General features: G+C 40.7%; 1 protein-coding gene and 1 long non-coding RNA gene across 2 annotated transcripts in view; one reads left to right on the forward strand and one right to left on the reverse strand.

The window, feature by feature from the left end:
- VIT (vitrin) overlaps positions 1–27,582 on the reverse strand; it is a 72,493-nt gene that overhangs the window by 26,406 nt on the left and 18,505 nt on the right. The window contains exons 2-9 of the mRNA XM_067562675.1: positions 20,781–20,850; positions 17,183–17,248; positions 16,237–16,393; positions 13,722–13,855; positions 10,030–10,107; positions 5,650–5,730; positions 3,379–3,582; positions 2,205–2,255 (exon numbers count right to left, since the gene is read on the reverse strand). Coding sequence (XP_067418776.1) covers positions 2,205–2,255; positions 3,379–3,582; positions 5,650–5,730; positions 10,030–10,107; positions 13,722–13,855; positions 16,237–16,393; positions 17,183–17,248; positions 20,781–20,811 — 802 coding nt within the window. The 5' untranslated portion in view covers positions 20,812–20,850. The remainder of the gene's footprint in view (positions 1–2,204; positions 2,256–3,378; positions 3,583–5,649; positions 5,731–10,029; positions 10,108–13,721; positions 13,856–16,236; positions 16,394–17,182; positions 17,249–20,780; positions 20,851–27,582) is intronic.
- On the forward strand, positions 7,366–19,596 carry LOC137162763 (uncharacterized). The gene is made up of 4 exons (XR_010922487.1): positions 7,366–7,495; positions 12,126–12,210; positions 15,950–18,983; positions 19,106–19,596. It is a non-coding gene; the product is annotated as an uncharacterized lncRNA (long non-coding RNA).

Here is a 27,582-nt window from a genome sequence, read left to right on the forward strand (position 1 = left end):
TCTCAGCACTGACTCATGACACGGTACCACTCAACACCCTGGTCTCTTATAACCTTTCCTCATGTATGGCCTTTTTTCTCTTTTGGGAGTTGATTTGCATTAGGAACCTAATTCAAGAAATTTAAGAAGAAACCTACATCTAAAAAGCGATCAGGAGACTAGTCAAAGACAAATAAAAATCACAAATACATCATATTTTAGACTTAGGATGAAGTCCATGAGGAAACTCCCATTGTTTCAATGGGGCTAGGATTTCACCCTTAATGTACATTCTCTTACTGACTTGGGATCTCAGACAGGCTTTTAACTTCCTTTTTTACGGAAAATGTATCCGAAATTGTGTCCTGCCCGGCATGAGCATGAAACAGAAAAGGCAGTAGAACACAAAGGCCCGATGTACAAATTGCCCTAAGTACCTAAAGATGAATTCAGGCACCTAGTGCAATTTATAAAAGTGCCTAAAAGGAGTTAGGTACCTAGCTCCCATTGACATCTCATTTGGTGCTTTTGAAAATCCCACTAAGCACCTATCTGTATCTTAGCATACCTAAATACATTTGTAAATCTGGCCCTAAGAGACTATGGCCCAGATCCTCAAAGGTATTTTAGTGTCTAACTTCCATTGATTTCAATGGGAGTTAGGCACCTAAATACCTTTAGAGGATCTGGACCTAGGACCCTCTTTCTGTCTTTGTGCAGGGCAGGAGCATAATCCAGTTGGAGAGCACAGGCACTGCTCAAGGCCACCAGAATTTAAGTCCCAAAGTGGGAGTGAAGGACTGAGGTGAAGGCGGAACTATGGTGGCCAGAAGAGATACCCTGGTGTAGAAGAGAATGGAGAACCAGACTAAGATAGAATTCCATGAAGGTCTTTCACTAAGGAATAGTTTCTCAACATGACAATCTGCCCTAGAGATGAACACTTACACATTAGAACAAATGCCTTAATGAATCAAAATCTTTCATCTTCTTCTTATTTTTTTCTTTCCCATGTTTTCAAGGAGTACCTCAATGGTGAGGTATTCTAGTGGGATTCATAACTTAATTTAATAAATCTTGCTCTCAGTTCTAGAATTAGCTAGCAGATAACCACGGCATCCATGTGGTACGATCCTGAATGACTAGTCTTAATTTCAAAAGAGCTTATTTAACAAGACAAAACATCCCAATTTTCCTTGCAGATATTGGACACCATTCCCATTGGCTTTAGTGACAGCTGTACCTGTGTATCTGAGACCAGAACCGAGCCCATGGTGTTCAGAAAGGGTGACAGCTGAGCCCAGCCCAGGTTCCTTTTCACTCAGTAGAAGTCAGATTTCAGTGCTCAGTCTGGAGAAACTTGCTAGCATTTGAAAATGTGCTTCTTTTTCTTCTCAGCTGAGTAATTAAATACTGAATGGGCAGGCTGCTCCAAATATTTGTATTACAGCTTGTGGGCTAGAATGGGAGCAGGTTTCTGGATCAAGTTGAAGGCAGGACTTTGACCAAACATGATGCTGTTGTCAAGAACACTAATGCAAAGCCAGGAAAAACATTACATTTATGCCAGATCCTGAGCCATGGTCTGAGGTTTTCCAAACAGCACCAGCCTAACTTAAGTCAGTGTTTCAAAGCTTTTCAGCTCTCGCTGAGTGAGTTTAAATAACTATCCCACAGTGTGAATTATATACGTCATAGCAATATTAAAGTTTTGGGGTGTTTTTTGGAGGGGAGGGGTGTAAGACAGAGGGAACAGTATGAAAATATGCATCAAGTCATTCAGGGGGCTTGGAAAAAAATCAAGTGTTGGAAGAAAAAGCACCCATATTTTACCAAGGCAGATAATTGCAAACGTGTGTCTCAAGTTAGACACCTAGGTAACAGTGGTTCATTTTTAGAGGCGCTGACACCAATATCTCCCGCTGGAGTCATGGGTGCTCAGTGTCCCTGCAAATTAGGCTGTGTGTTTATTTTTGTGTCTCCACATAGATTTAGATGGTTCATTTCAGGGCCCCACGTTTGGAAATGCTGACCCAGGTTTGTGGAGGATTTTCTCAAGTTCCACTTTAAAAACTGGGGGTGAAATCCTGGCAGTACTGAAATCAATGGGAAATTAGCCATTGCTTCACTGGGGCCAGGATGTCACTCCAGCTTTGTAAATCTGAACCTTAATGATACTGCAACATGCACTTTATCCACACCTCACAACCATGAACTGTACTTACTTGATGCTGCAGCTGCCACAGAGGAGTAAGCTGGATGGACACTGCTAGGACCTAGGCAGAAACAAAACAGTTTCTAATTTTAAAAGGTGTTAAATGACAGAAACAATGTACATGCTCGTTAATGAATGAAAGTAGAGGTGGGGGAGAATCAGGGAAAATCAGGTAAGCCAAGTCCTTAGTAGAAAGCTTTGCTGAAGAGCCTTTTTAGAATAGGATTGGGGGAGGAAAGAAGGGGGGAGAAGTAATTGCAAAAAATCTCTTTTGATTAATTTCTTCATACCTTTCAAATAAATTACTCAAATGATTTCATTGTGGTGGGAGGGTCCTACACTCAGGTGGAACAATGCAAATCAGGTGTAAGTATATTGTATCTATATGCAAGTAGTATCCATAAGTAGCACATTTTAGTCCTGATAATATATATAGACTTGTAGATCAGTGGTTCTCCACCTTTCCAGACTACTGTACCCCTTTCAGGGGTCTGATTTGTCTTATGTACCCCCAAGTTTCACCTCACTTAAAACTACTTGCTTACAAAGTCAGAATAAAAATATAAATGTCACAGCACACTATTACTGGAAAAAATGGTTATTTTCTCATTTTTACCATATAATTAATCAATTGGAATATAAAAATTGTACTTACATTTCAGTGTGTAGTATATAGGGCAGTATAAACAAATCATTGTATGAAATTTTAGTTTGTACTGACGTCACTAGTACTTTTTATATAACCTGTTGTAAAACTAGGCATATATCTAGATGAGTTGATGTACACCTGAGAGACCTCTGCATACCCCCAGGGGTATATGTACCCCTGGTTGAGAACCACTGTTGTAAATAAGTAATATGAATTTAGCCACTTTTACCTATTACCGTCTATACTTACATAACATGCAGTTTATATTTATGAAACACATACTTTCTTCCACATGGGCTTTGTAACCTTTCAGAAGTCAATATTAGCACTCTAACACACTAATTCCACCTCCTCCTTTCTGCTGATTCTTTTATACATTATTAATATTCACCACATTGTATTATTTAATACATTTTGATGGTCTATTAAACAATGGCCAATTAGACTTTCGCCTATTCTTGAAATATTAGTATTATTTATTAGGAAAATTGCAGGTCAACAAGACAGTAAAAATCCCTGCCTTTATTCTACTGACCTATATCCCTGACCCTATGCATTGCATGTCGAGGTTTGGCAGCAACAGTAGTCGTTGCGGGGCTGGTTGTTGCAGGGGTTGTAGTTGGCTTCGGTGTTGTGCTGATGGGTTCCATAATTGTGGTGGGCTTCGGAGTTGTGGTGGTAACTTGTGTAGTTGGTCCTGGTTCCGGAGACATCTGATATTCTTTGCGGAGTGTGTCTGCTATAAGAGTGTTTAATGCAGAAATGTCATAAACCATGTCAACTTGTTTAAAATGAGCAACAAAGTAGCCTAAGTTCATTCTGGCCACATCCCTGAAAATGTCTATAAGCCCCAAACCCATTAATGCCTTCACAGTGCTGTTATAGCAATGATGTGACATGGTATTGCACCATTCTGTGGAAAGCAGTTATAAGCAACTAATTTGAGGTTTTCTTGCCCTCGATTCTCCCCTACTGTTTCTCCACTTTCACAAGAGACTCTATGAATCTGACAAGTATATCAAAACAACAACACTCCTGATACTGCTGATTTTCAGACAATTTTTATTGCACTGGCATATTTTCTCTACTTAGTAAGTAAATGTAAATGTAAATCATTTTACCTGAGGTATTATAAAATCATTATGTGTGTCATTGACCAAAATTGAAATTTGTGGTACCTACCACAATCCTGCAAGTTTGCTGAAGTATGGACAACTTCTAGGGAAAAATGCTTCAGGGAACTGTGTCAAGATCAAAACAGCAACCACCTGTTTAGCTGAGGTGAGGTAGAGAAAGCACAATATTTTTTTGGGGGGAGGGCCTATGTTGTTCTATATTTGATTAATCTCAAGCCAGGTATTTTAAAGTGTGGATATCCACTATTATAATAGAGGGGGAAAATTAGATGTTTCTAATTTTGCTAGCTGCCAAATGTGCCTCCTAAATATCACTACAGGAGAACCTCAGAGTTACGAACACCAGAGTTACAAAGCGACCAGTCAACCATGCACCTCTTTTGGAACCAGAAATACGCAATAAGGCAGCAGCAGAGGGGGAAAAAAAGTAAATACAGTATAGTACTGTGTTAAACGTAAACTACTAAAAAAATAAAGAGAAAGTTTAAAAAAAAGATTTGACATGGTAAGGAAAGTGTTTCTGTGCTTGTTTCATTTAAAATAAGATGGTTAAAAGCAGCATTTTTCTTCTACATAGTAAAGTTTCAAAGCTGTATTTAGTCAATGTTCAGTTGTAAACTTCTGAAAGAACCATAATGTTTTGTTCAGAGTTACAAACATTTCAGTGTTATGAACACCATTCCCAAGGTGTTCATAACTCCGAGGTTCCACTGTATATGAAATGATTGTATGTAGATGTTTTTTTATTTCAATGTATCAGCTTTAAAAAAATATCCTCAACTCTGCCATCTCAATCTACCTACAAAAACTGCCACAGAAACAAATGTTTCACACTGCTCCCTTCAGTCCAGTTCCCCTCTATTTAGCTCACATCCCCAAGAAAGGCCTGAGAAATTATGGGAATTGAAGCAGCTCTGTGTATCATTATTCAGTTCATTCATGGTTACATTTGCACAGCTTAGTCTTTTGTTGCTGGAATGTTCTCCTGTTGGAAAGCATCATCCTTGACACTGTCTGCTGGATTCATTACTACCCACCACTAGCCAGTTAAAAATGCAAACTTGTGACTGTTTTAAAGGGATAACAGAGAGCTAAGAAAAATTAAACAGATGAATTGGAAAAATTAATGTAAACAATTTCCTTTGAGCTAAATTGTGCCTTGTCATGCACAGATGTGTTAAAGGGAAAAAAGTAGCGGGTACAACAAGTCCTCATGTATACCCATGTGTTAGGGGAAAGGCATATTTTTGGTCTTTGTACCCACAGCATGCAAGAATCTGGGAAATCTGAACATGGCAACAGTACTAGAAAGGGGCTAGGAAGGACTGTACTGACATGGCTCTGTCCTTCCTCCTATGCAGGCTGGGAGGAGAACACACTGTCTGCTTAAAGATGGTATCACTGAGCACTGCTGTGAGTTTGCATCCAGCACTCTTGGCAGCATTATCCTTAAATGAGCCATGGTACCTCTAAGAATTGCTATACAGGCACTGACACTCCTACCCACCTCCTGCCAGTGCAATGGTGTGGCTGAAAGACACAGTATAGGCCTTAATATTGCACTGCACTTGAGCGCTGCTATGACACATGCAAAGGTTAGGTTGTGATGATGCCCTTGCATCCTCACTCCCCTCTCCTTCTTTATCTTGGCTGTAGTCCACAGCCCATACCTTGTTCAGATGATTTTTCTGATGCATTAGAGGTGTCTGTATTCCTGACAGCCTTTATATCGTGTGCTGACTTTTTAGATTCTGCATGAAAGAAAATAAAGCATAGTGATGGGGTGTGCTTGGCCTGTGATGCTCCCTTCTGGGAGGTCCGCCTGTCCAACAACACCCTCCCTCAAGAAGAAGCAAGCTGAGAGGAAAAGAGCAGGGAAGGTGGGTCTTCTAAGTTTGCCTAGAGAGGACTTTCTGGAGTGGCTATTTTGGAAACTATAGACCTGGTCCTCTAAGGGCTTGTCGAGGGGCTAGTAACAGCAAATCAGGGCCCTGCTGGTCCAGATAGGAGGAGTTGCCTGGCCTTAGCAGATCAGTTCCTGGCTTGGACCAGAGGGGGTTCCTCTCTGGCCAAAGGGATGACCTGTTGGAACCTGGAGTTGTGGGTGGGCCTGTGTTCCCCTACTGGCCACAGGTCAAGTAGTATAAACCCCCCAAAAGATGGAGCTTTTTGGGAAATTTGAACAAAGGGCTGAATTTAAAGGGCCCAGAGCTGGGACTGAAGACACTAGCAAAGGCAAATAGACTGTTTATTAACTGGACTCTTTCATTTGGACTTGGTGACTTAGCTGGAGCCAATGAAGACCCAATAAGGTCAGCTAGCAGCCTGCAGGAGGCACTAGGGTGAAAGAAGGACTGCGTTCCTGCACCTAGTGCAAGGTGACACTTAAGAGGTAAGTGCTCCCACACAAGCATCTTTATAAAATGTAGCATTAGGAGAAAGAATCAAAATAGTTTTCTCCCATTTACTGAGCAGAAATGACCAGACTACCTAGAGACAAATAAATGAGTATCTCTCTAGACTATGGTATACTTTGGAAAAGTTTACTATTACTTCCTTGATGCAAGTCTTTTCCCATCAAATTCTGCGGCCCTTTACTCTGACAAAACTCCTAGTGGCTTCATGGGGACTTTTGAACTGAGCAAAAATGTAGGGTTTAGCTAAGAAAATAGCAAAATGCAGATAATTAACAAACCCTTATGCTGATTCTGCTTCCAACTAATATGATGTCCTCAGAAAGAGCACAAACTGCAAAGAATTTTTCTGACTCCTGATTGCTACTGAAAGTCATTTAAACCCTGAACCTGCAACAGTTACAAATGTGCTTGCTTTTGAACATATGAGTAGTTGCACTGACTTATAGTATTTGTAGGACCAAGGCTTTAATGTGTAGAGTGGCCAGTTACTATTAGTTTGTATGTAATATTTCAGTTATTACTTAGAATGCAGTCACAGGTCATTCACACCTGACATTGTCAAATCATTCTGGGGTCCAGCTCCAAAATTCCATTCAAGCCCAAGTATCCCAATATCCTGATTCAGCAAAGCCCTTAGGCATGTGCTTAGGTCTGATTGACTTAATTGAGACTTAAGCATATGCTGCCGTGTTTTGCTGAATCAGAATGGGAGAGAGACTGGAGGTTTTGGTCTTTACTTTTCTCTCTCTCCTTCTACAGCACTGTCCTATTTTAGAGTTGGCCCCAGAGTTCTAAGTTCCCCATTAATTTGGATATTATTTTAAACCAGCAGCTGTCTGTTTGTACCAGCTGTAAGTAGTTATAGCTTGGGAGATTTTTATCGGTGTGCACAGGTTTTGGGGGAAGAGGGTGCTGCCTCTGCCAGTTGCATTAAAAAGCAAAAAGAGAGACCATCAGGTGGCTTGAATCTCTAGAGTCATTGGGATAATGGTAGACAATCATGTGTGACGAGGGGTGTTTTGACTTATCTGGTAGCCAGTCAGTGAGTTACTCTAAGGCACTGGTTCTCAACCAGGGGCATCCGAAGGTCTTCCAGCAGGTATGTCAACTCATCTAGATCAGTGTTTCTCAACTTGGGGGTTGCAGGATGGGGGGCTTGAAAGTGCAGGACTGGCATTGGGGGTGGCTATCTGGGCAATTGCCTGGGGCCTCATGTCACAGGGGCCCTATGAAGCTAAGTTACAGGCTTCAGCCATGAGCAGCAGGGCAAGGGATACGGTAGTCTGGAAAGGTTGAGAACCACTGCTCTAAGGAGTCTCTTCAGCTGCTGGAGACAGTGGGTTCAATTTTCTAGTCATGTAAAGTGGCTGTAATGTCTTAAATTGGAGTAAAACTGGCACTTCTCAAATAAGGAAGAGGTAGCCTTCTGTTACAGGTGGATTTTGTATCTTTTTACAGAAACCCTAACTTGAGAAATCAATTGCACAGCTGTACTCCTTTGATAGGCACAGTTTGGCTGGGAATATGAAGTGCTGGTGGGAAGAGTGCTCCTGCGTGGGGGTGGGGATTCAGGGTTCTCTGATTCATGTGGAATTGGTCGGGGGGAAAACATGACAGAAGATTAATCAAAAATGGGTTTGGTAAAGCAATTATTATTAATCCCTTTTGTCACCTTGGACTTGAAGCTTTCATTTCAACAGCACATGGCATCAGTTGCTAGGATCTTTTTCAGTTCTTGCTGTTTAATGGAAGAGCAGTGGCCAGTAAAGTTTCTGCCATCCATGGTTTGCTGGTGGATGAGGCCACTGACATTTTGTATGTATAACTGAGAAATGGCTGGATGAGGCTTCTTTGTATTAATTTCTGTTATGAGAGGTGATTAGAGCAGTAATGGTAGAAATAGTATTTTGAGTTAGACTGATTGTAGCCTATTAAGACTTTGAAATCCTATACCAAGCCTGTGGTAGTACCTGCCCTGGTGTTCCCAGCTGTGGGAGGGGCTCAGTGGAGGGTGTATTTGGGGTAAGTCTTTTTTTTTCTTATTCTTTTTCCTGGAAGGAGAAAAATTTTCAAAAGCATGGTCTCACTTCTGTGGGTATGCTTTGGGCCCATAAAATATGTGCCTGTGAGGACATTTTTGTGTGTGTGCCTCTTTGAATTGCAGGCACAAACATGAATGCTTGCACCTGTAAATATTTGACTATGGGTGAAAATCAGTCACGGAGAGCTGCAAATACTTAGATTTGCAAATGTAACTAACTTTGTAGGTGCAAAGTAAGTGCTTAAAATTTAGGCTATAAATCACTTGTGCTAAACTGCACCTGTGCCTTGAGATTTCTGTCACTAGGACGCTTCATCAATCCAATAAAAAGAAAAGATAGAAACAAAACCCTATTTTTGCACTGTGAACATATGTGCTGAGGACAAAGTGGATGGATTTTGAGCTATATATTTGCAATACGAGCAGCTAGAATATTCAAATGTAAATATGCAATTATGCCCAAAAAAATGCATGACTTTGTGGATAACAACCCTCATATTTTACTTCCATGCAATAATGTGCAATTTGGTAATGTTAGTAGTTACAAACATTTGTTCAGCATGAGTGTGACCAGAATGAGTTCACTTATTTATCAACATGTACCTACATCGAGAAGCCATAAAATAGCCACCTGGAAGCACTGTTAAATAGTAGTGGGTAACCTCATCAGGGTTCAAAAATCACATGGAAAGGCTATGAATCACTAACAGAAAAATACATAGCACTATAAGACAATACTATGGATAGCTATACGCGGGGCATCATCTCACACAATCACATGTGATGACTAAATAGGATGTCTCATCAAGGCTGGAGCCATACAGTACTATTTTCACATGCTTATCAACAATAGTTCTACCTTCAATTACAATCACAATGGCACCTCTGTGCATTACATGGGTATAACAAGGAGCAGATATCAACTACATCCCAGAAATGAAGACATTAACAATAGCCATATACCACAGGCTAAGCGGTATAAGACCTGATTCAGAGCTCATTGCAGTCAATGGGAGGCTATCCGTGATTTCAATGGATTTTATACCAGGGCCATAGAATAGAGTTCAGGCTAGAATAGTGCTCATAAGGAAGGTGGCCATTACTGCAGTAGGCTGGCCATTCTTTGAAAGGGCTCAGGCTGTTAGTCAGTTGACATGTTTATCATGTTTTTAAGTATTATTTATGCAATTGATCACCCTAAGAGGGATGAGTAAATAGCATCAGAAAAAAGACAAATATACACCCCCTAACCACAGGAAGAATCCAAAACTCATTCATGCAAGTGGTAGAGAATCGTATTCTCTAATTGACGTAAAGCAAGAAAAACCACTGGGGAAAAGAGGTGTGTGGGGAAAGATAGCGATAAATAACAAAGTTCTAAAATAATTGGCATTGTTGTCCCATGCACTAGAGAAAAACGTGATGGTTTAGTATAAAGTATTAACACCTATTTGGGAGTTAATACCAAGTGATGATGAATTATTTCTGACTCATAGCATTAAAAAGTTTATACGGTGCCCTCATCTAATCTACATATAGAATGAACAAATATATATAAAAAATATGAGGGAACATCAACCATAATTACTTGCCTGCTTTAACAGGTGAGCTTTTTGAGGAAGAATATTCAAGAGTTGATGGGTATGTCACACCTTTCTTTGGTTTGCCTTCTGCAAAAGAAAATAATATATCAGATTCAGAACTATATGGGCTAGGAGCCTTTAAATGCAATGGGAAACAATGTTGTAAATAGCCCAATTAATTCTAAAACATAACACACGACAAGCTGACATCCAAAGAATTCCAAATTCTCCTATGACAAAAAATTTGCATCACGTTTAATGGTAAATTATCAAACCAAACCCCTTTAATTCCCTCTGTTCTCCTTCATTCCATGATAGTGTCTCAAAATCATTCCACTAAACATGCCAATAGCTAAATCAGGGAAACCAGTGAAGTACTAATGCAAGAAGCTCTAAAAGATGTGGGATCCCTTTCTTTAATTACATGATTTTTTTTTTTAACCTCAGTTTCATGATGTAAAATTGCTAATGTGTCATTTACAATAATAACAGGGAGAATCCCATGTCTGTGTGCTAGGCCATATGGTAATTATAGCTGGATCTAAAATAAAGGTCCTTCCTTTGAAAATGAAGCACAGTTCACTTCTGCTCTAAACCACAGACTTTTCTAGTGCCACACCAGATGGCATTTCTATTGACACATATGGCTGTGAGGACTCCTCTCAAGTAGTACTAGAGAAGTCAGAGTATACTCTGGGCCAGATTCAGAAAAGTTGGCATGGAGGGATGTAAATTGCATTTCCTTATCCCAGCTAATTTTCACTCCCCTCCCACCCCAACTGTGCCATAGAGGGGATTTACCAGTATGGATGACCAGTGGTGTTACTGTTTGAGCACTAACTTCCATAGAAGTTCTGCCAGTAGGAGCCACTGAGGAGAGGCACTGAACCCACACACTGCCTTATCACCAAGGCAACATCCACCAGTCCAATGGGGCCAGCCACTCTTTGAGTTGTGTGGCAGTCTTGTTCTGCCATAGCCTTCCCTCCTAGTGGATTTTTTACATAGAGGGGTGATGAAGTGAATTTGCTTTAGTTCCCTTTCTAAACATGGGAATATGTGAGGGTCTGTTTCACCCCTCACTTACTCTGCTGTAAGTCAGGAGTAGCTTCACTGAAGTCAAAGAAGTTACAGCATGTACACCTGGTGTGAAAGTCAGGTCTTGTCTTAAAATCTCATGCTACATCTGATTTGTAACTTAAAAGTCTGCAACTGTGCAGATAAAGCTAAATTACTTGGGGTGACTGGCTCTGGCATCTTTGAAAGAGCTGTTTTGTCCTATGTGCGTTCCATGCATCTGTTTAAGCTGCTCTAAATGGACAGTTGATTCTTGGTGTGGCAATAGTGTTTCTATTACACTGACGAGACAGCTGCCACAAAATCAGACTGAGTTTGACTTTTAACGTGTGTTAAAAGATGGGGTTGCAGCTCAAGAGGGGTTGAAAACCTGAGTGTTGTTGAATGTATGGATGTTTGAACAATAGCTGGATAGCTGACATTTTCCCCACCCTCTCATCACTTACTTGTTTGTCACTAGCACACTCAGACCTTTGGGACTCTATTCTCTTTACCTCGTAGCAACAAAACTCCCTTTAACCTGAATGGAATCATTCACATGAGTGCCAAGACATTTTGGTACTTGAAAATGAATACCAGCCTATTTGCATACCTCCTACTGTGCTCAGCACTTCATCCCAATGACCATGCCTTGTTCCCCACTCCTCCTCTGTCACACCACTTTGCAGGCTGGGTCCCTTACCTGTTCATCTGCTGTGGTCTCTTGGATAGATGCTTATTCACCCCAATCATTTGTGATATTAAATGGGTAAGTTTCCTATCTGGGAACAAACTGTCAGCACACTTTCACCACGCAATAGCATGTACACTTTTGATTTGCTGACAACGACCTTGGCTGGAGTATAGGCAACTCCTTAGCTCAAAGCTGGACTGGAGTTAGATGCCTCAGTTGGCTTTTCCGGTGTTTTGTATTTCTAGTCTTTATGCATCTGTTTTCTTAAATTAATTCACAAATAAATGTAAACTTTTTGCCTTTCCTATGTATACCCAGTCTAGGCTGAACCTATCTTCCCATCTCTGTTACACAGGAGGTGTTTCTGTCTGAAAAGTTAGGAAGTGCTGTTATTGTGAAAGACCCAAAGGTCACTGGGTAGTAGCTGAGCAGCAATTCAGGTAAGAAATACTATTTTCCCTTTACAGCCCAGAGTTAGAATTTGCTGTTTATTAGAAGAAAGCAAGTACCAGAGGCAATTCAGTCATGACAGGAAATTCCTAACTATCCAAAGTAAATCCTTTTAATGTGAGCTAGGGTTGGGCTGTTCGAATGTTGCAAAAAAGAACATCCACAAACATTCATTCACATTCCAAATGACAGCTCAGTTTGATCATATTCCTACCCCTTGTTTGCTGTTCACAAGAAAAAAAAAATTTCTTCACTTAAATTTCATGAGAATGGCTGTTCATACATTTGTGCTATGTTGATCTTTCCACAAGGTATGCCTGAAATACTTGTAACTAACTAATAGTAACTGGTTACTTGCCTTAGCCAAGCAGAATGTGTGGAAATGTGCACACCACCACATGTCTGTGTGGCAGGAGGTTCAACACAGAAGCAACACACAACAATGTAAGTTAACGCCTCCTACACATTGGTAGAGTTGAAAGTAAGGAGACTTAACTTTCACATCATCCCAGAATTTGGCCTAGAATGCTAAGAGCTTGTTTTTACACCTCTGGGCACATGCTACACTGTAAATTGTAGAGTGCTCTGAAGTGTCACACTCTCACCACCCCATGTATACCCTGCTGACATATTCTAAAAGGTTCTTAGTGCACGTTAATGTAGTACACTTTGAAACTGGATTCTTAGGTTGTGTGTCATTACATGGGGCAGAGAGAGCACACCACCTCAAGCATTCTACAGTTTACAGTGTAGCATGTGCTCAGAGGGGGTGCAAAGTTAGTGAAAGTGGTTCTAGAGTGTTAGTATGGGGGTGGGGGTGGAATTCAGGACAGCAAAATCTGATGTAAGTGAGAATTTAATAGACCAACACAAATTGGCTGCTTACTAGAAGTGGGGCAGAATTGTAATTAATACATTTAGGATATGTTAACATGGTCACAACACAGGATGCTGCCTACTCAGAGCAGTCCCTTGTAAAGCTATCACTGAATATGGTTTGAGATTGGACTGGTAAACTTTTTAAAAATTAAAAATATGTATTTCTTTTAATACAGAGCCCTGGCACCACTTACTGTGGCCAATAACTGCAACAAAAGTTTCTTGCTGTTTATGGTTAGGAAGAAAAGCGTCAAAGCATGGAGTGACTGTAACTGAAACAGATGTTTCAGGCTCTCTGCAAAGTCAGGCAGTCTAGTTCTGAGAGGTGAACTGCTCCATTCATTTCAATGGGTGCTAACTCAGATGTCCCTGATTTAAGTGTCAACATTGTTATCTATTTCACTGCATATCAAAGCATGTAAGGACGCAGAGGTATCGAATTATGAAGGTATACAGTCTGAGTGACCATTTATTTGGATAGGCTTTTAATAACACAACAGGGTCACGTATTCCACTGGCTAATTCCTTCACATAGAGTACATGTCCCTTTAAAGTATGGTACCATAACATAACAACTCTGAATTAGCTCGGTAGTTTTTTGGTGGGGAAGGAGGAGCAGTACCTGAAACAATGAAGGACTCCCTCCAGCGTGGTAGGGATAAGGATCGGATTCCATTGGAGAAACTCCCTCTGTAACCAGAATGTCCAGCAACTTTCTGAACAAGGATTTTCCCTCCTGAGTTGTCAATTGTACCACTGCAAGGGGGTGCGGGGGAGAGGAAGGGGAGGGTTACATGACATCAGAAATGAGGCAGAGAAACTTAGAAAATGTTCAACTATACAAGAGTTAAGAAAGTATTCTCTCTCATTTTAAATGACATGATTGGGGTTATAACAGTCCTCAATGCAACTTGGAGAAGTCTGCTGCTAAGAAGTTGTTGTACACCTGTATTTTAACCTGATTCAATTGAGTATATTGCTGAAGAAAAGTGTGTCTGATGGTGTTGTCTGACCAGCAGTGCTGATTTGGAACATGTCCCTGGCTCTTGAAGTACTATTCCTACATGTATAGAAAAAAGGGCTGACTTCTTTCCTGAGTTACTCTGTGCAACTGTGTTGACTTCAGTTGGATTTTTAAATCAGGCAGGATTTGGCATAAAGCTTCTAAGATTCAAGAGCTTGAGTCAGATCCCATTGCCTTACTACCATTGTAAGTACATTAACTTCGAGACTTATGATTTATGGGTATGTAAGTAGAAGGAGATTCAGGGCCCAAGACTCTAAAATAAATTTTGACAAATAGGAGAATAATTTCCCCCTTTATTTCACAAACTTAGTATTTTCCCTGTTTGAAAGAAATCATCCACATATTGTCTATGTCTGCTTGTGCCTGATTCTGATCTCACACTGGTTTATTTTGTAAGTCAAAATAAACATAATTGAAAATCAATGGAAAACATAGCATCCTCTGTGTGTGCTGAATGCTAAGTGGTGTTTACCATGTATGATGACATGATATGAATCCTAGTGTGTACAAAGTAACTGTTTATGCAACCCAAACACTGCAGCGTTAGTTTGAAAACCAAGAAGTGACTGCTCTTATAAACAGAGCAGGCTAATTATAGAGTCTAAACTAAGTGGAATGAGAAACAAACAACATAAAATGGTGAAAAGTAACTTGGAGCTTTACAATTCTCTTTGAATAGTTTAAGTTGTTGCTGGCAACATAAGGAAAGGAAACTCGCACATCATAATAGTCAACAAATCTAAACACAAATAGTACCTAGAGGAAAACTTGAGATATTCTGCTCCAAAGCATAGGCCTCTACCACTTAAGCTACAGGAGAAACTACATTCTCAGTCAGTGTGCTGTGTTAAGCCTAAATGGCTTTTGAGACCATCTGCCCTCAGGTTTTTATGACCATTCCCATTTTAGTCAGTAGGAATTATACACAAGTATTTTGAGGGAAGAATTTGTTTTTTGTAGACTAGTCACTTGATGACAATTCGAACACAAACACCTGAATGCATATGACTTCAGCCAGCAGATGGCAGTAATCTACATATGTAAAAGCTAGCTGGTACAATAAAGATATTAATAGGATTTTAATCCACACAGTGTGTGTGTCTGTCTCCATTATGCTGCTCCAGTGAATTGTCTGCAGCTTGTAAAATACTTTTCTCCCCCATTCTGATTTTTCTGTGATGTGTGTATGTCATTCAGTGTCTGGAACAAGGGTGGCTTTAGTGTAGGTTCATGGGTTCAATCGCACCCACAAAAACAATGACATCAAGGGTGCAAAACCAGCCAAACATATATTCCTCCCAGTCCGATGAGGATGGGGGAACGGAGGGGGGAGTCATGATGCTGAACCTGAGTGCCACTATGGCCTTGTGTGCCAGGTCATAACTCTTGGAGCAGGGAGCAGGGCCCAGCCCCTGGGACACGAGTTGCCACTCCAGGGTGAGTGTGGGGTGGGCATGGCAATTTAGTATAGTGCACTCACTGAATCCAGAGGCTACATCTGCCCCTGGTTTGGAGCAGTGGATTTTAGTGGATGTTTTCTGGGTATTTTCTAGCTTAAACTGGATCAATCCTCCCAAGAGATATGATAACCTATGTGACTACACGTTATTAGTGAGATGATTATTTATGAAGCACCGTGTACACTTCTGATGGTATAAAATAGTGCAACAATAGTCATTTGCTATCCATAAATGAGTGATCAGGAAAAGTCTGAGTACCTCCTGTACACACTCAATAATAACTAGCACCTCGCTCTTCTAGCACTTTCCATCAGGAGATCTCAAATCCCTCTACAATAAAGTATCGTCATTCCTATTTTCCAGATGGGGAAACCAGGCACAGAGAGGTGACGTGCCTTCCTCAAGGTCACCCAGCAGGCCAGTGACAGAGCTGGGAACAAGAAGTGATTTCAGAAGTTAAGAATGCACAGCACTTTGAGATTGGGCCCATACCATCAAATACTCTCTCTCTCATGCTCTCTTCTATAAGAATCGTGGCTTGCAACCCGATCCGCAAAGAACAGGCAGTGTTTAATAAGCTCCAAATCCAGTGGTCCCCTACACTGGAGTTATAATTCTGTGTGGTATCTCAGTAGTTTAAAGCTGCTGACCTGTGAATAGCAGCACCGCACACACTGGAAAAAGAAGCATAAATGTCTGTGCCATAAACACGGTATTTTATGTCTTGACATCCAGGTGGACATTTTGCAATGAATTCTGGATTGATTATCTTCCCAGCTTTGATATCGCAGTCTATCTGAGGTACATCTGTGAATGCAAAAGAGCTGTAAAGTTAGATTTAATATTCCTAGAGTTGCATAACCATGTAATACACAAAAGTATCACATATGCCCTCCTTCAGCATATGGGCTAATGCCTTCAGTGCGCAAGAGATGTTTGCTTGTAACATAATAAATACATGGCAGATGTAGTGAGTAAGAGCTGGGAGTTGTATGCTCCCAATGTTCCTCTTGTGGTCATATGGTACTATTTCACCGTCCAAGGCAAGGCTGTAGCAAAATGCTGTGATCTTGCTTTAAACCATTAAAAATGTTTGATTGCTGTTCACAGCAAAGAAGAGATATAAATATAAACTTAAGCTCTGTTTTATCTTCAACGGTTAGGTTGTAGAACCTAACGGCAGGCTTGCATTTCACCCATGTAGCAAAACTGAATGCACAGAAAAGTCCTTTTGGAACTGTCGCTAGAAGTGACATAATGTCTCTATACTTAATATCCTCTTCCAATAGGAAAGATGTGCAGTGTGTGTTTCAACATATTTGTGTCTCTTACCTAGGCTTTTATACCAGGCTCTTCACTATAGTTTCTGAGTATTTATATGTATTTTACTATGACTATGCAATATGCTGTATTAGATATATTTCACTTGATATATTTGCCTCTATATATGCAAAAATGCTGTGTATTGTTGTATGTTCCTTATGACTCCTACGTACAAACCCCAAGGAGTTGACAGAAGATAACTTCACTCGGGGGGTTTTCTGCACTAGATATTCCTGTTTTGAAGCTGTTAGGCATGCTGCTGAGACTACTTACATAGTTTAGCCTTTTTGTTCTTCTTTGTGGCTTCTTTAGTTGCATATGTACAAGTCAGAAACAAAGCTAAGACAAAGAAAATACAATGTCAGGTAAACAGATAACTGCCAGCATCTTTCAGCACATGCCTCTGTGCTTAGATTTTCTGGAGCTCAGATTATTAATCAACCTGTTTTTAAAAAAAAGAAATTAACATTTTTCAAACAGCAAGCAGAATTCTCTTTGCAAAGACATTTTTCAGTGTGTTTTGTTTGTTTGCAGGGGAGTAGAGATTGACTGTTAGAACACTTACCTTTTCACACAACACATAATTAACTTGGGGAATTCACTACCAAAAGACGCAACTGAGTCCAAGAGTTTAACAGACTCAAGAAAGGATTTGACATTTTCATGCGTAATGAGAGCACCAACAAGTATATTAAATAAAAAAAATGTTGGGGATAGAAAACTTCATGTCTTATGGCATAAACCAACAATTAACTTAGAGGTTGCTAGGAAGAAACTTCCTGTAGGGGCAGGTTATTCCATAATACAACACAAATGAAAATTCTAGTTCCTTCCTCTCAAATAGCTGGTATTGGGCTCTGATGGAGACAGGCAGCTGGCCACTGGCCTGATTTGATTTGGCAATTACTATTCACTTATCACTGTTAATGTGTCACCAGAGGATGAGGTTTATAGTTGAGCTATTTCAGTGCATTTTTTTTTAATTTGGGAATTATATGGTGGTGACAAGTACATCTCACTTACCATTGTAGGGCTGTCTGCTTATGAGTTGTCATACAAAAATATTCAATTTTCTGGACTTCTTTTATAAATACTATATTGTGGGTATTAACCTGATTACAAACATGCTCACTCTCCTAATCTTCTGGGTCCCATCTGTATTTGCAATTGTTCATACAGTCTGATTTAGGACCTTGTCCCACACTTTTTGTGGCTAGAAATACACAGAAGTTGGATGTGGTTTTCAAGATCCTTGGCTGTGTTATGCACACAGATTCACATTACTCTCCCTTGCCTGAGGCAGATCTGGCAGTCCTGTGGATCTGATTGGAGTTGGAGAGCGGGGCATGATCTATTTATTGAATGCTCTGCGTCCAAAGATCCACAGAAATATTTAGTGGATGGCCGGACATCCACTTGTTGCAGCTTCTCATCCACATCCTCCCCCAGCATCCTTCTCCAGCAATGGCAGTGTGGTATTTCAGGCCTCATACAATCAGTGGTACCCCACTTTGACTGTATGCATGTAACTCTTTAGCTGGGGAAGAGTCACATGATGCTAGCAGGGAGACTAACTGCTGCTCTGAGCAGTAGTAACATACAGTCATCAGTTTACAAAACAATGTAAATCTTTAGATGGGGATTATGCTACATGGATCCTCTTGCTGACTTCCCTTCCCCCCACATAGCTGCACATTAGGAAGAGGAGCATGTCATGTAGCCTTTCCTCTCCATGTGGCCTCATTCCCGGTTTTGCACAGATCTGTTGAAGTTTTGCTCCTGTCTACACTTCACAATGGAGGGGAGCATATAGCTAGATATTCCAAGTTCTGTACAATCCACACCTCTCCTGTTGTTACACCGAGAGTCTTCATGCATTGCTAATCTCTACATGCTGTTTAGTAATTTGCTGTAATATGTCCCCTAATCCATGGGTTTTGGTATCTGCACTTAGTTTTTTATTTAAGGTGCCTACTGATGCTTCAAAAAGGAGTTGCTTCTCCGGTGGCTGCTCGTTCTTGTGTTTTGCTTCTGTGTCAGGCACCTTCCCTTTTGCAGAGTTCGTGCACAGGAGGTAATGTTTCTTACGGGTTGGGTATAAATCTGCTTAGACTGTATGAATCATGTCTAAGATCCTTTTCATTTCTGGGATGGATTCAGGAGGCTGTATGACTTTCATGGCTTTTCTTCATCCAGCTTTAATTTACCTGGGACTGGATGGCTGAAGAGCAGGGAGCAACAACCAGCTCCCTGGAGTGTTCACCCACTCCATTGTGTTCTCCCTTATCCACTCCATTGTGCCAGAATTCAGCTCATGTGGGATGAAGAATCTGCCCCCCAGTTGAAGAGGAACTGTTCCACTTTTCTGGGGCACCGTAGCCTGAGCTTCACGCTACCCAATGTCAGTTGCATGTAGTATTTAGGATGAATTAAATCTTTGGTTGACATTAAGTCCGGTTGGAAAGAGGACCTGACAGTGTTCAGTCAGATCTACTGACCGGACACCCAAAGTCTGGTTACTGCAGGCGGGGGAGGTGCCATGTCATCACCCGCACTAGCCCCTACTCAGCTGGGGCTGCCTCCTACCTGTGTCAGGAATCTGCAGCTCCCAGCCCTGACTCCACAGGCAAGTCCCTCCTGACCCAGGTGGGAGGAAAAAGGGGATAGAGGAGCGAACAGGGGATGTGGTCTTAGAGGAAGGGATGGGGCCTCGGGGCAGGTACAAGGCCTCGCGGGGAACAGGCGAGGCACGGAAGGTTCTGGCATTCCTGCTAGACTATCTGGTTTTTAAATATTACAAAGTTGGCAACCCTAGTACTATCCGGGCAGAACTTGGTCCAGAGAAAATAATCAGGCCCTTGATCTCATGCAATGTGGGAGATACCAATGAACTGAATACATTAAAACGAAGAGAAAATAAACTCTTGAAGTGAAAATATACCTGACCCTGGGTATCCTTGACTGTTCTCATTAATGCAGTACCATAGCTAGTGACAGAAAATGCAGCTAGGGAATATGATGGCTGGATTCTATCAAAGAGGAACTTGTAACTAAAACACACACAAAAATCATGTTTGATCCATTCAGCCAAACTCAGAATGTTCATGTAAGGTCAGCTGCAAATCTTGGAGCCTCTACGTGCTCTCTAAAGGATCAGTCAGGTCTCTCCTGCATAACATCCCCATAAATGAAGGCAAGGCATTTTTTGCAGCCCTTTTCCTTGAATATCATCTTGGTCATGTTAAAGGCCCTGCATCTTCTTTGGGCTCAGAAAAAAACCATAACATGAAGATATTCACAGCATGAAATACAATTTGCTCTTCCTTGGAGAGGGCCTTTAAGATTTAGACATTGTCTGCATAATTGTGCAGTCTATTGTAATCATTGCAGCCCATGTGCAGTCTAATGATCAGTGCATGTGATTAATTTTATGTAATTTTTTTTGGGGGGGGCAGGGAATCAAGAGACTGGGGTAACTAGGAGTTAATAGAGATGCTCTCGGTCCTCCTACATCTTCTACTGGGAGCCTAACTAGCAGTGACAGCCCTAAATAGACACAGGAACCCACTAGTCACTGACTTGGACTGGAGAACTAAAAAGTCACTTCCAGGTCTTACGAGTCATTTTTGAAAGTTTTTCATGAGATTGTAATTTTGTCCAGATCTCAGATACATCTCTCTCCAGGAGAGTGCTTTTCATCTTAGCAAATATTTATTGGCATTCCCTACTGAACCCATAATATCTGCATCATTCAGACCTGCATTGTTCATGGTCACGTGGATGCTTTTCCAAAGTCATTGACCCAACTCTAGACAATGTAATAACCTGTCAAATATTTATATGTGTATTTATACAGTCTATATTTACTTACCAAAGAAGGTTGCAATAATTGATGCCTTCATGGTAAGAACACCAGAATCCAGCAGATTCAGTATGGTGCACTAGAAAGGAAAACAAAATGACATTATCCTGTTGCATTCAGAATTAGTATATCTACTTCTGGTGGTGAGGAGGGGGAGGGGATGAGGTGGTAGTTCTGGGTACCATTCCTTAGCCCTTTGAAGTCCTAGCATTCTGAATCCTCTTTTTATAGAAGAGGTATGCTTTGTAAAGACTTGAAATACACTAATAGTTTACTTGCCATAGTTCTCTCTAATTTGAGTTAGATGAATGGGGCCAGGATTTCACTCCCAGAATCTTTTCAAGTAAATGGGAAATCTGCCATTTACTTCAAAAAAGCCAGACTTTCACCCTGGATACTTATTTCTGAAGCTAGCGGCATTGGAAGCCATGATGCAAGTTGGCATGCTCTTGCAGCCATAAATGTTGATTGCTTTCCCTTTTAGAGAGCTCACAGAAAAAAAGTTCTTACTACTTTTCGTAGAAAGAATCGGCACATTAATGCACCAGATTTGTGAGGAACTACAGTGTTTTTCATTTCTGGTTTTTGACTAAAACTAGAATCAGGAGAGTGCCTCTTTCTAGGAGATTTTTTGTCCTACCTTTGCAGACTTGAGAAGTTTGGACAAGAATCTGAACTTTTGGAGCTTTATGCAAATCAGACACGAACTATGGACTTTTGAAGGTTTCTGTCACTAGATAAAACCTTCTAGGCCTGAGATTTAACATGACACAATAGCCAAAGGCTGATAAAGGTAAAATGCGAGAGAATCCCATAATCAGAAGCTGAGTACAAAATTTCAATTTAAACTCCCAGCCAGATGGAAAAGGCACCAAATATGGCCACACTTGATACTGTAGAAAGCTTGGAATTATTTAGAGCATTATATTTCATAATTAGCATTCCACTGGTATCTGATAATGCAAAAAAAAGTTTTTGTTTTGTTCTCTCCAAGCTTGAGTCAGTCTCTAGGAAGAGCAGCACGCTGGTTCCTGCTGCCCACATTTGAATTTTCTCAGGCAGTGGGAGGGGAGGAGGGGCCTCAGACCAAAATGGAGGTTCTGCCATTGGTTGTCCTGCTAATCAGAATTCATGGCAGAGCCACCATTTTGGAGACCCTCTCCCCAGGCAAATTGAAATGGAGGCACTGGGGGATGGCACATTTTTCTTCCTAGAGATTTCACAAATAATGGCAGCAGCCTACACCGGGTATATGTTGTACAGCTGATCAGCACTGAGCTCTTGCTCTGGGACACTGAGAGGTATGTGTCTGCCTGCTCTGGCTGCTCCACAGCACTCTCCCCAGCCAGCCCCACTCTAGTTCAGCCCCTCTCTGCTATATTCTACAGAGAAAAGTCAACTTTTTATTTATTTATTTATTTATTTATTTATTTTTAGGATTACCCGCCTCTCCCCCCCCCCACGCACACACAAGAAGCTAAATGAAATTGCACAAAATACTTCATTTAGGCCCATACTTGCAACTTAGTTATTCTCATACTGGAAGATATCTGAAAATGAAAAACATAAATACAAAATACAAGTCTGGTTTTAGAAAACAAGAAGAGAAAAGATTTATTACAAACTGCCTCCAATGAGCAGAAACTATCATTTTGTAAGCTCTCTGATCAACTCTTGCAGTCCGAAGTAGAAAGTCAAGAACTGCCTCGCAATTCAGCAAGCATGAATCTGTCATTGTGTCAAGGTTTGTAAGGGAAACAATTTGTGCCCAGTCCATTGAAGTTGCACCTGTAGTATATATTTCCAGAGAATTATTGCTTGAAACCAGCACAACTGAAAACCCTGTCAAAGACCCAATAAATGATCTTAAAACCAAAAAATCCAAAGATGCTATAGATGAACCTGAAAGATGCAAAGCCAAAGACACTGTAGATGAGCAGGTCCACAGTGGAGCAGGTCAAAGCAGTCTTCCTGCTGAAATAAGTTTGTTCCCATCTGATAAAATTCAGTTTTATCATCTGAGCAATTGCATATGTTTGTACAAGTTGGTCCTTGCCAGCCACTGAAAGTGATAGACCAAATGGACAGTTTCCCTTTTTTCCCTACAACTGCCATTTTTCATCTTCATTTTACAGAAATGAAATTTTTCATCATGTGGCAGCTCTACAGTTTGTGAAGGGTCATACTATCAATGCATGTTTTGATAAAGCAACCTGTCTTTGGCTTGGTTGTTCTACCTCAATCTGTTATGGTGGCATAAGATCTTAGCATGCAGCCTCTGGAATCCACCAGTCAAAAAAAATTGACCTGTTCCAAATCTTCCAGTCATTTGAGATCAATGTGAATAAGCTCAGCAAACTCAGATCTGAAAAAAAATATGAGGAAATTGTAGACGAATCTCAGAACAGGTGGGAAGTGATGGGTTTTGAAAATGCAAACTATCCAAGCTACAGTAAGAGATGTGCACACCACATGGATGATGAATTTGTGAATGACTCTATATTAGAAGCCAAGGATAACAATCAAAGGAAATATTTCATGTAAGACAATATGATGAGCCAACTAAAATCTTGAGGTGAGAGATTTCAAGAGGTAGCTGCTCTATTTGGTTTCCTCCATCTGAGACGACTTAAAAATATAACTTTTAGAAGAGTCAAAGGAGGATATTTTTAAAATCATGTGAAAACACTCATATTTTTCTTTAGACTTGATTCATGAGATTATCTTTCAAGATGTATTGTTTTACAAAGGACACTGATGTGTTCATTTTGTCACTTGGAGTCCAGAGTTATTTGAACTTCAGTGTCAAATCTCTTGATGATGTTTTACCCGAAATGGAAACTCTTTCTCACCATACCAATTAGATGGCTAGTGCTGAATGCGCAATGAGTTCATTAAGACATGAAAAGACTACAAGCATTTAACACTATGATAGACATGGCCAAGTGACCTTGCTCTCCTCACAGTTGAGAGAGATGAGACAGCAAGGTTGGAGCTGAACAGTATCATAGAACAATTTGCCAAGGAAAAGTGTCACTGTGCTGTGAGATTCCAATAACTGGAAATACACAAGCCAACACAATTTGGGTGAGATTCTATTCTTGTTTATGCCTTGAATTTTGTTGTATGGATTTTTAAAAAAATTTTCTTTGAAAAAAGCCTAAGAAGATGTGACCATTGGACCTCATGCTGCATGATTGCTGATTGTTCTCTGACCCTTAAATTTCCCCCTGCCTAGTACACTTCCTAATCATTCAGAGTGTTGTTCATATTTCTACAATGAATCTGCCAAAGGAAACAGAAATCACAGTGAGGTCCAGAACAGTGAGACTTAAGAGAAACCCAAATCAGCTCCTCTTATCCAATCACGTCTTGATCTGACACCAAATCATTCCTTTCAAATGCAACAGCAGGATATTTAGGCAATAGGTATTCCCGCCCTCGTAGCAGCACTTGTCCTTCCCTTTCTTCAATCTAGAGGTACTTGGGGAGAGAGTGTGAGAACTGTTGAGCCCCTGCCAATTCACCATTAAATGTTATTAGAGCCAATTTTTTTTTTAAGAAGTTGCCACTGATTTTTTTTGGCTCAAACCTCCTGATTTTTCAGAAGTGATCTTAAGTTGGGTACCTAAAAACTGAAGTACCCAAAACCAGTGGTGAGAATTTAGGTCAAAATTCAGAGGGAGTTGTGGATGTCTACAGGTGCTTCCCCAGTCAGGATTAGATATCATTTGTATTTTAGCCAGGTATGGAATGATAAAACTTTATTAGCAAAAGTTGAAGTTGGCATATGGGCGAGCTCCTGAAGTGTGTGTGTGTGTGTGTGAGAGAGAGAGTGTTGAGAGACTCCAGTACTACTTGATTTTCCTGTCTAATAAAATGCTAGTCAGTGAACAGTCAATTATAGTTTGAGATAAAGAGATCTGGCCAGAGTGGTGGTGGACTTTTGTTTTTCATAGCTCATTTATTCTCTCTTTGTTAGTGTAAAATAAGTTTTAATAAAGCTAAGATTGTACACAATTTTCTAGATCTTTATCATGATGAATGATTTAGGAGTAGTCATGTACAGTTTTCTAGCTGTTATTGATTTAGACCAGAAGATTTTGCTGTCCCATGTGATGGATTTTGCTCTCTTTCTCTGTTTGAATGGGTGGGGGGGAGGAATTTCCAGTTTAGACATGCAGTGTTTGTGAAACTGGTGGCGGGGGGACAGGAGGGGGCAGAAATCATTGTCTCCCATAGAACAAGGACTATACTCAGTGGTTTGGGGGGTGTTGTACCATTAAGATTTACAAGCACTCTCAAAACTCTTACAAAGGTTCTGCTGTTCCACAAGGCAAGAAGCCCTTGCAGCACGCTGCTGCAAACTGGAAAGTCGGAATATTTGCTGTTCCTGCAGGTTTAATAGATGTGTTCAACTGGCAACATCCCTTCTCAAGGTAAAATAAAACGTTCTTTTCTAGAACATTTTGAATTTTCTGCTGAAAGAAAGCAAGTAAACTGTGGGGAGTTCAGATTTAAAGGCTGTCCAGCAGCAAAACGCACTGGACCTGTTTGCCTGCAACAAGACTCCTTCAAAAGAGGTAAGTTTCTTGCCTGCTCAGATCAGCTGGAAGGCCTTGTCTGTACTTAAAATGTTTGCTGGTATCGCTATATCTGAATATCTAAATTGGCAAACTCTGCTAATGTAGGTTCAGTTTATACAGGCAAAAAACCAAAAACCTTTTGCTAGTATAGCTTATACAAGTTCCCAAGTGAAATAAGCTACACCAACAAAAGGACTTTTTTGCTATGCTGGCAAAACTTTTAAGAGTATACCAGGCCTTAGGTTGCTGTGGAGTGCTTACTGGCATGGAATCTAAATACTACATACATTTAAAGAATACTAAAGCCCAGAATAAAAGAGTGCTTTTTCTTTCTGTTTCTTGGGGTAGAGGCTCTGATTCATATAGGTGGCCCAATTAAGCCCACGTGGATCCAACTGCAGATTCAGGGCCTATTTGTAAGACCCCCCTTTTCCCCCCCCCCTCTTCTTTAGAGAATTAAGGAAAATGCTGCATGATATTGTTAAATGCTGCATGATATTGTTAAATTCTCTATGTTGTTCTCAAATGGATATTAGAACATTGAGATTATGCTTTGTATTTTTCCATAGTGTGACAGAGTCAGACTAGATGGCTACCAGAGAGTGCTAGAAGGCCAATATATCAGCCCCAGGCTCAGCAAGTCACTTTTCCCCTGGTAGCTGAGCAGGTGTTACTCCATGTTAATTAACACACCTGGAGCCAATCAGAGTGTGTGAGCGGGCAAGATGCTGTCAAGAACCGGGAGGGTTTAGGAGAAGGAGCAGAATGCTGGCAGAAAAGAACCCTGCAGGTACAAAGACTGGGGGAGGAGAAACCCTGCCCAAAGAGGACAAAGGACCTTTCCCAGGCCTGGAGGCCTGATGGAAAAGACCTTGCCAGAAGGGTAAGATAGAACCAGACATTTGGTTTGGCACTACCAAGCCCATTGGTGCTGTCAGAGTTCAAGAGCCTTCCCTGGCAAGGAGGCCAGGAAGGGCCCCTGTCCAAACAGGGTCTGGACATTAAGTTAAGGGGCACGGGGAAGTAACCCAGGGAAGCTAGCAGCTTTCCTGAAGCCACAGCATGAGCCTGCTACTTGTAGGGTTCTTGGCTCCTCCCCTCCACCTCCTACCAGCCATTCATTGGAAAGGCAAGAGCCCCAGTGAAGAGACAAGGGCCTGTGAGAACCAGAGACAGGACTGGGACCCAGCAGAGAGCGGCCATCTTGGAAAGGCTGTATTACCCTGCCCCACAACTAGAGGGTGGAAGAACACTAAGGGGTGAAGGAGTTCCCTGACCTACCGCTAGAAGGAAGCGCTCAACCCACCTAGTTAGAGGAAGAGCTTTGTCACAATAGCAAGCCCCATTTAAAGGATTACGTGTTGTACCCTACATTTTGTCTTCCCTGAGTATATGAAATTACTCATGTGGGCATGCAAATTTTGACCTTTGTATGAAAAACAAAGGTTTATGCATCAAAAACATTTTACCCTTTTGATTTGAATGCAAGACACCTAATATACCTCACCTAGTTTTCCTCATTCTCTTCTACTGTTAGACATGATTCCTGTAGGACTAGTTTTGACCTCCACCTTTTTAATTTCCCCCCAAACTTCATATTTTTTGGCAAATTATTCAAGCCTTGTGCATTTCAGATACACAATATAAATTATCTAAATCTCTCATTGCAGACAGCCTGCTCACAACAATTGCCCCAAAGATGTAACTCCAAATTTAATGGTAACTGCTCACCTTTTACAGTTATTTCACCAACACCATGTTGTTTTAATGCACCTGTTTACAACATCTCGCCCTCAGCAATTTGATGCAGGGCACCAAATGGATGCCTAATGCAATTAACTCTTCAAAATGTGAAAACAAACCTTACATTTTAAGACTGTGCTTTTGTCTGAACATTATAATTTGTGTAAATTACACTTAACTCACATGCTTTTACTCTCATGTATCTAAATAGGCATATACACCATGCTCACCCCCAAGTTATGAGTATCTGACATCTAACCTAGTAAAAAGCCTTACATATATTCACATTTGACTAGAGCAAATTATTCCTGATATCAACAGGTTACATATTATGACACACAAGAAAATTCTATTTATCTGATACATTTTTCCTTCTTTATTTTCAAGGTTTGTTGTGTAAATAGTATACAGACATTTCTTGACTTCCTCATATAGCTTTTAATTAGAGAAACGTGTTTTGGTCTTTTTCAGAATCTTCATAG

The sequence above is a fragment of the Emydura macquarii genome, unplaced genomic scaffold (assembly GCF_026122565.2).
Source record: "Emydura macquarii macquarii isolate MOO-44397 ecotype Brisbane River unplaced genomic scaffold, CSIRO-AGI_Emac_v2 contig_2457, whole genome shotgun sequence".
In the NCBI taxonomy this organism is placed as follows: domain Eukaryota; kingdom Metazoa; phylum Chordata; order Testudines; family Chelidae; genus Emydura; species Emydura macquarii.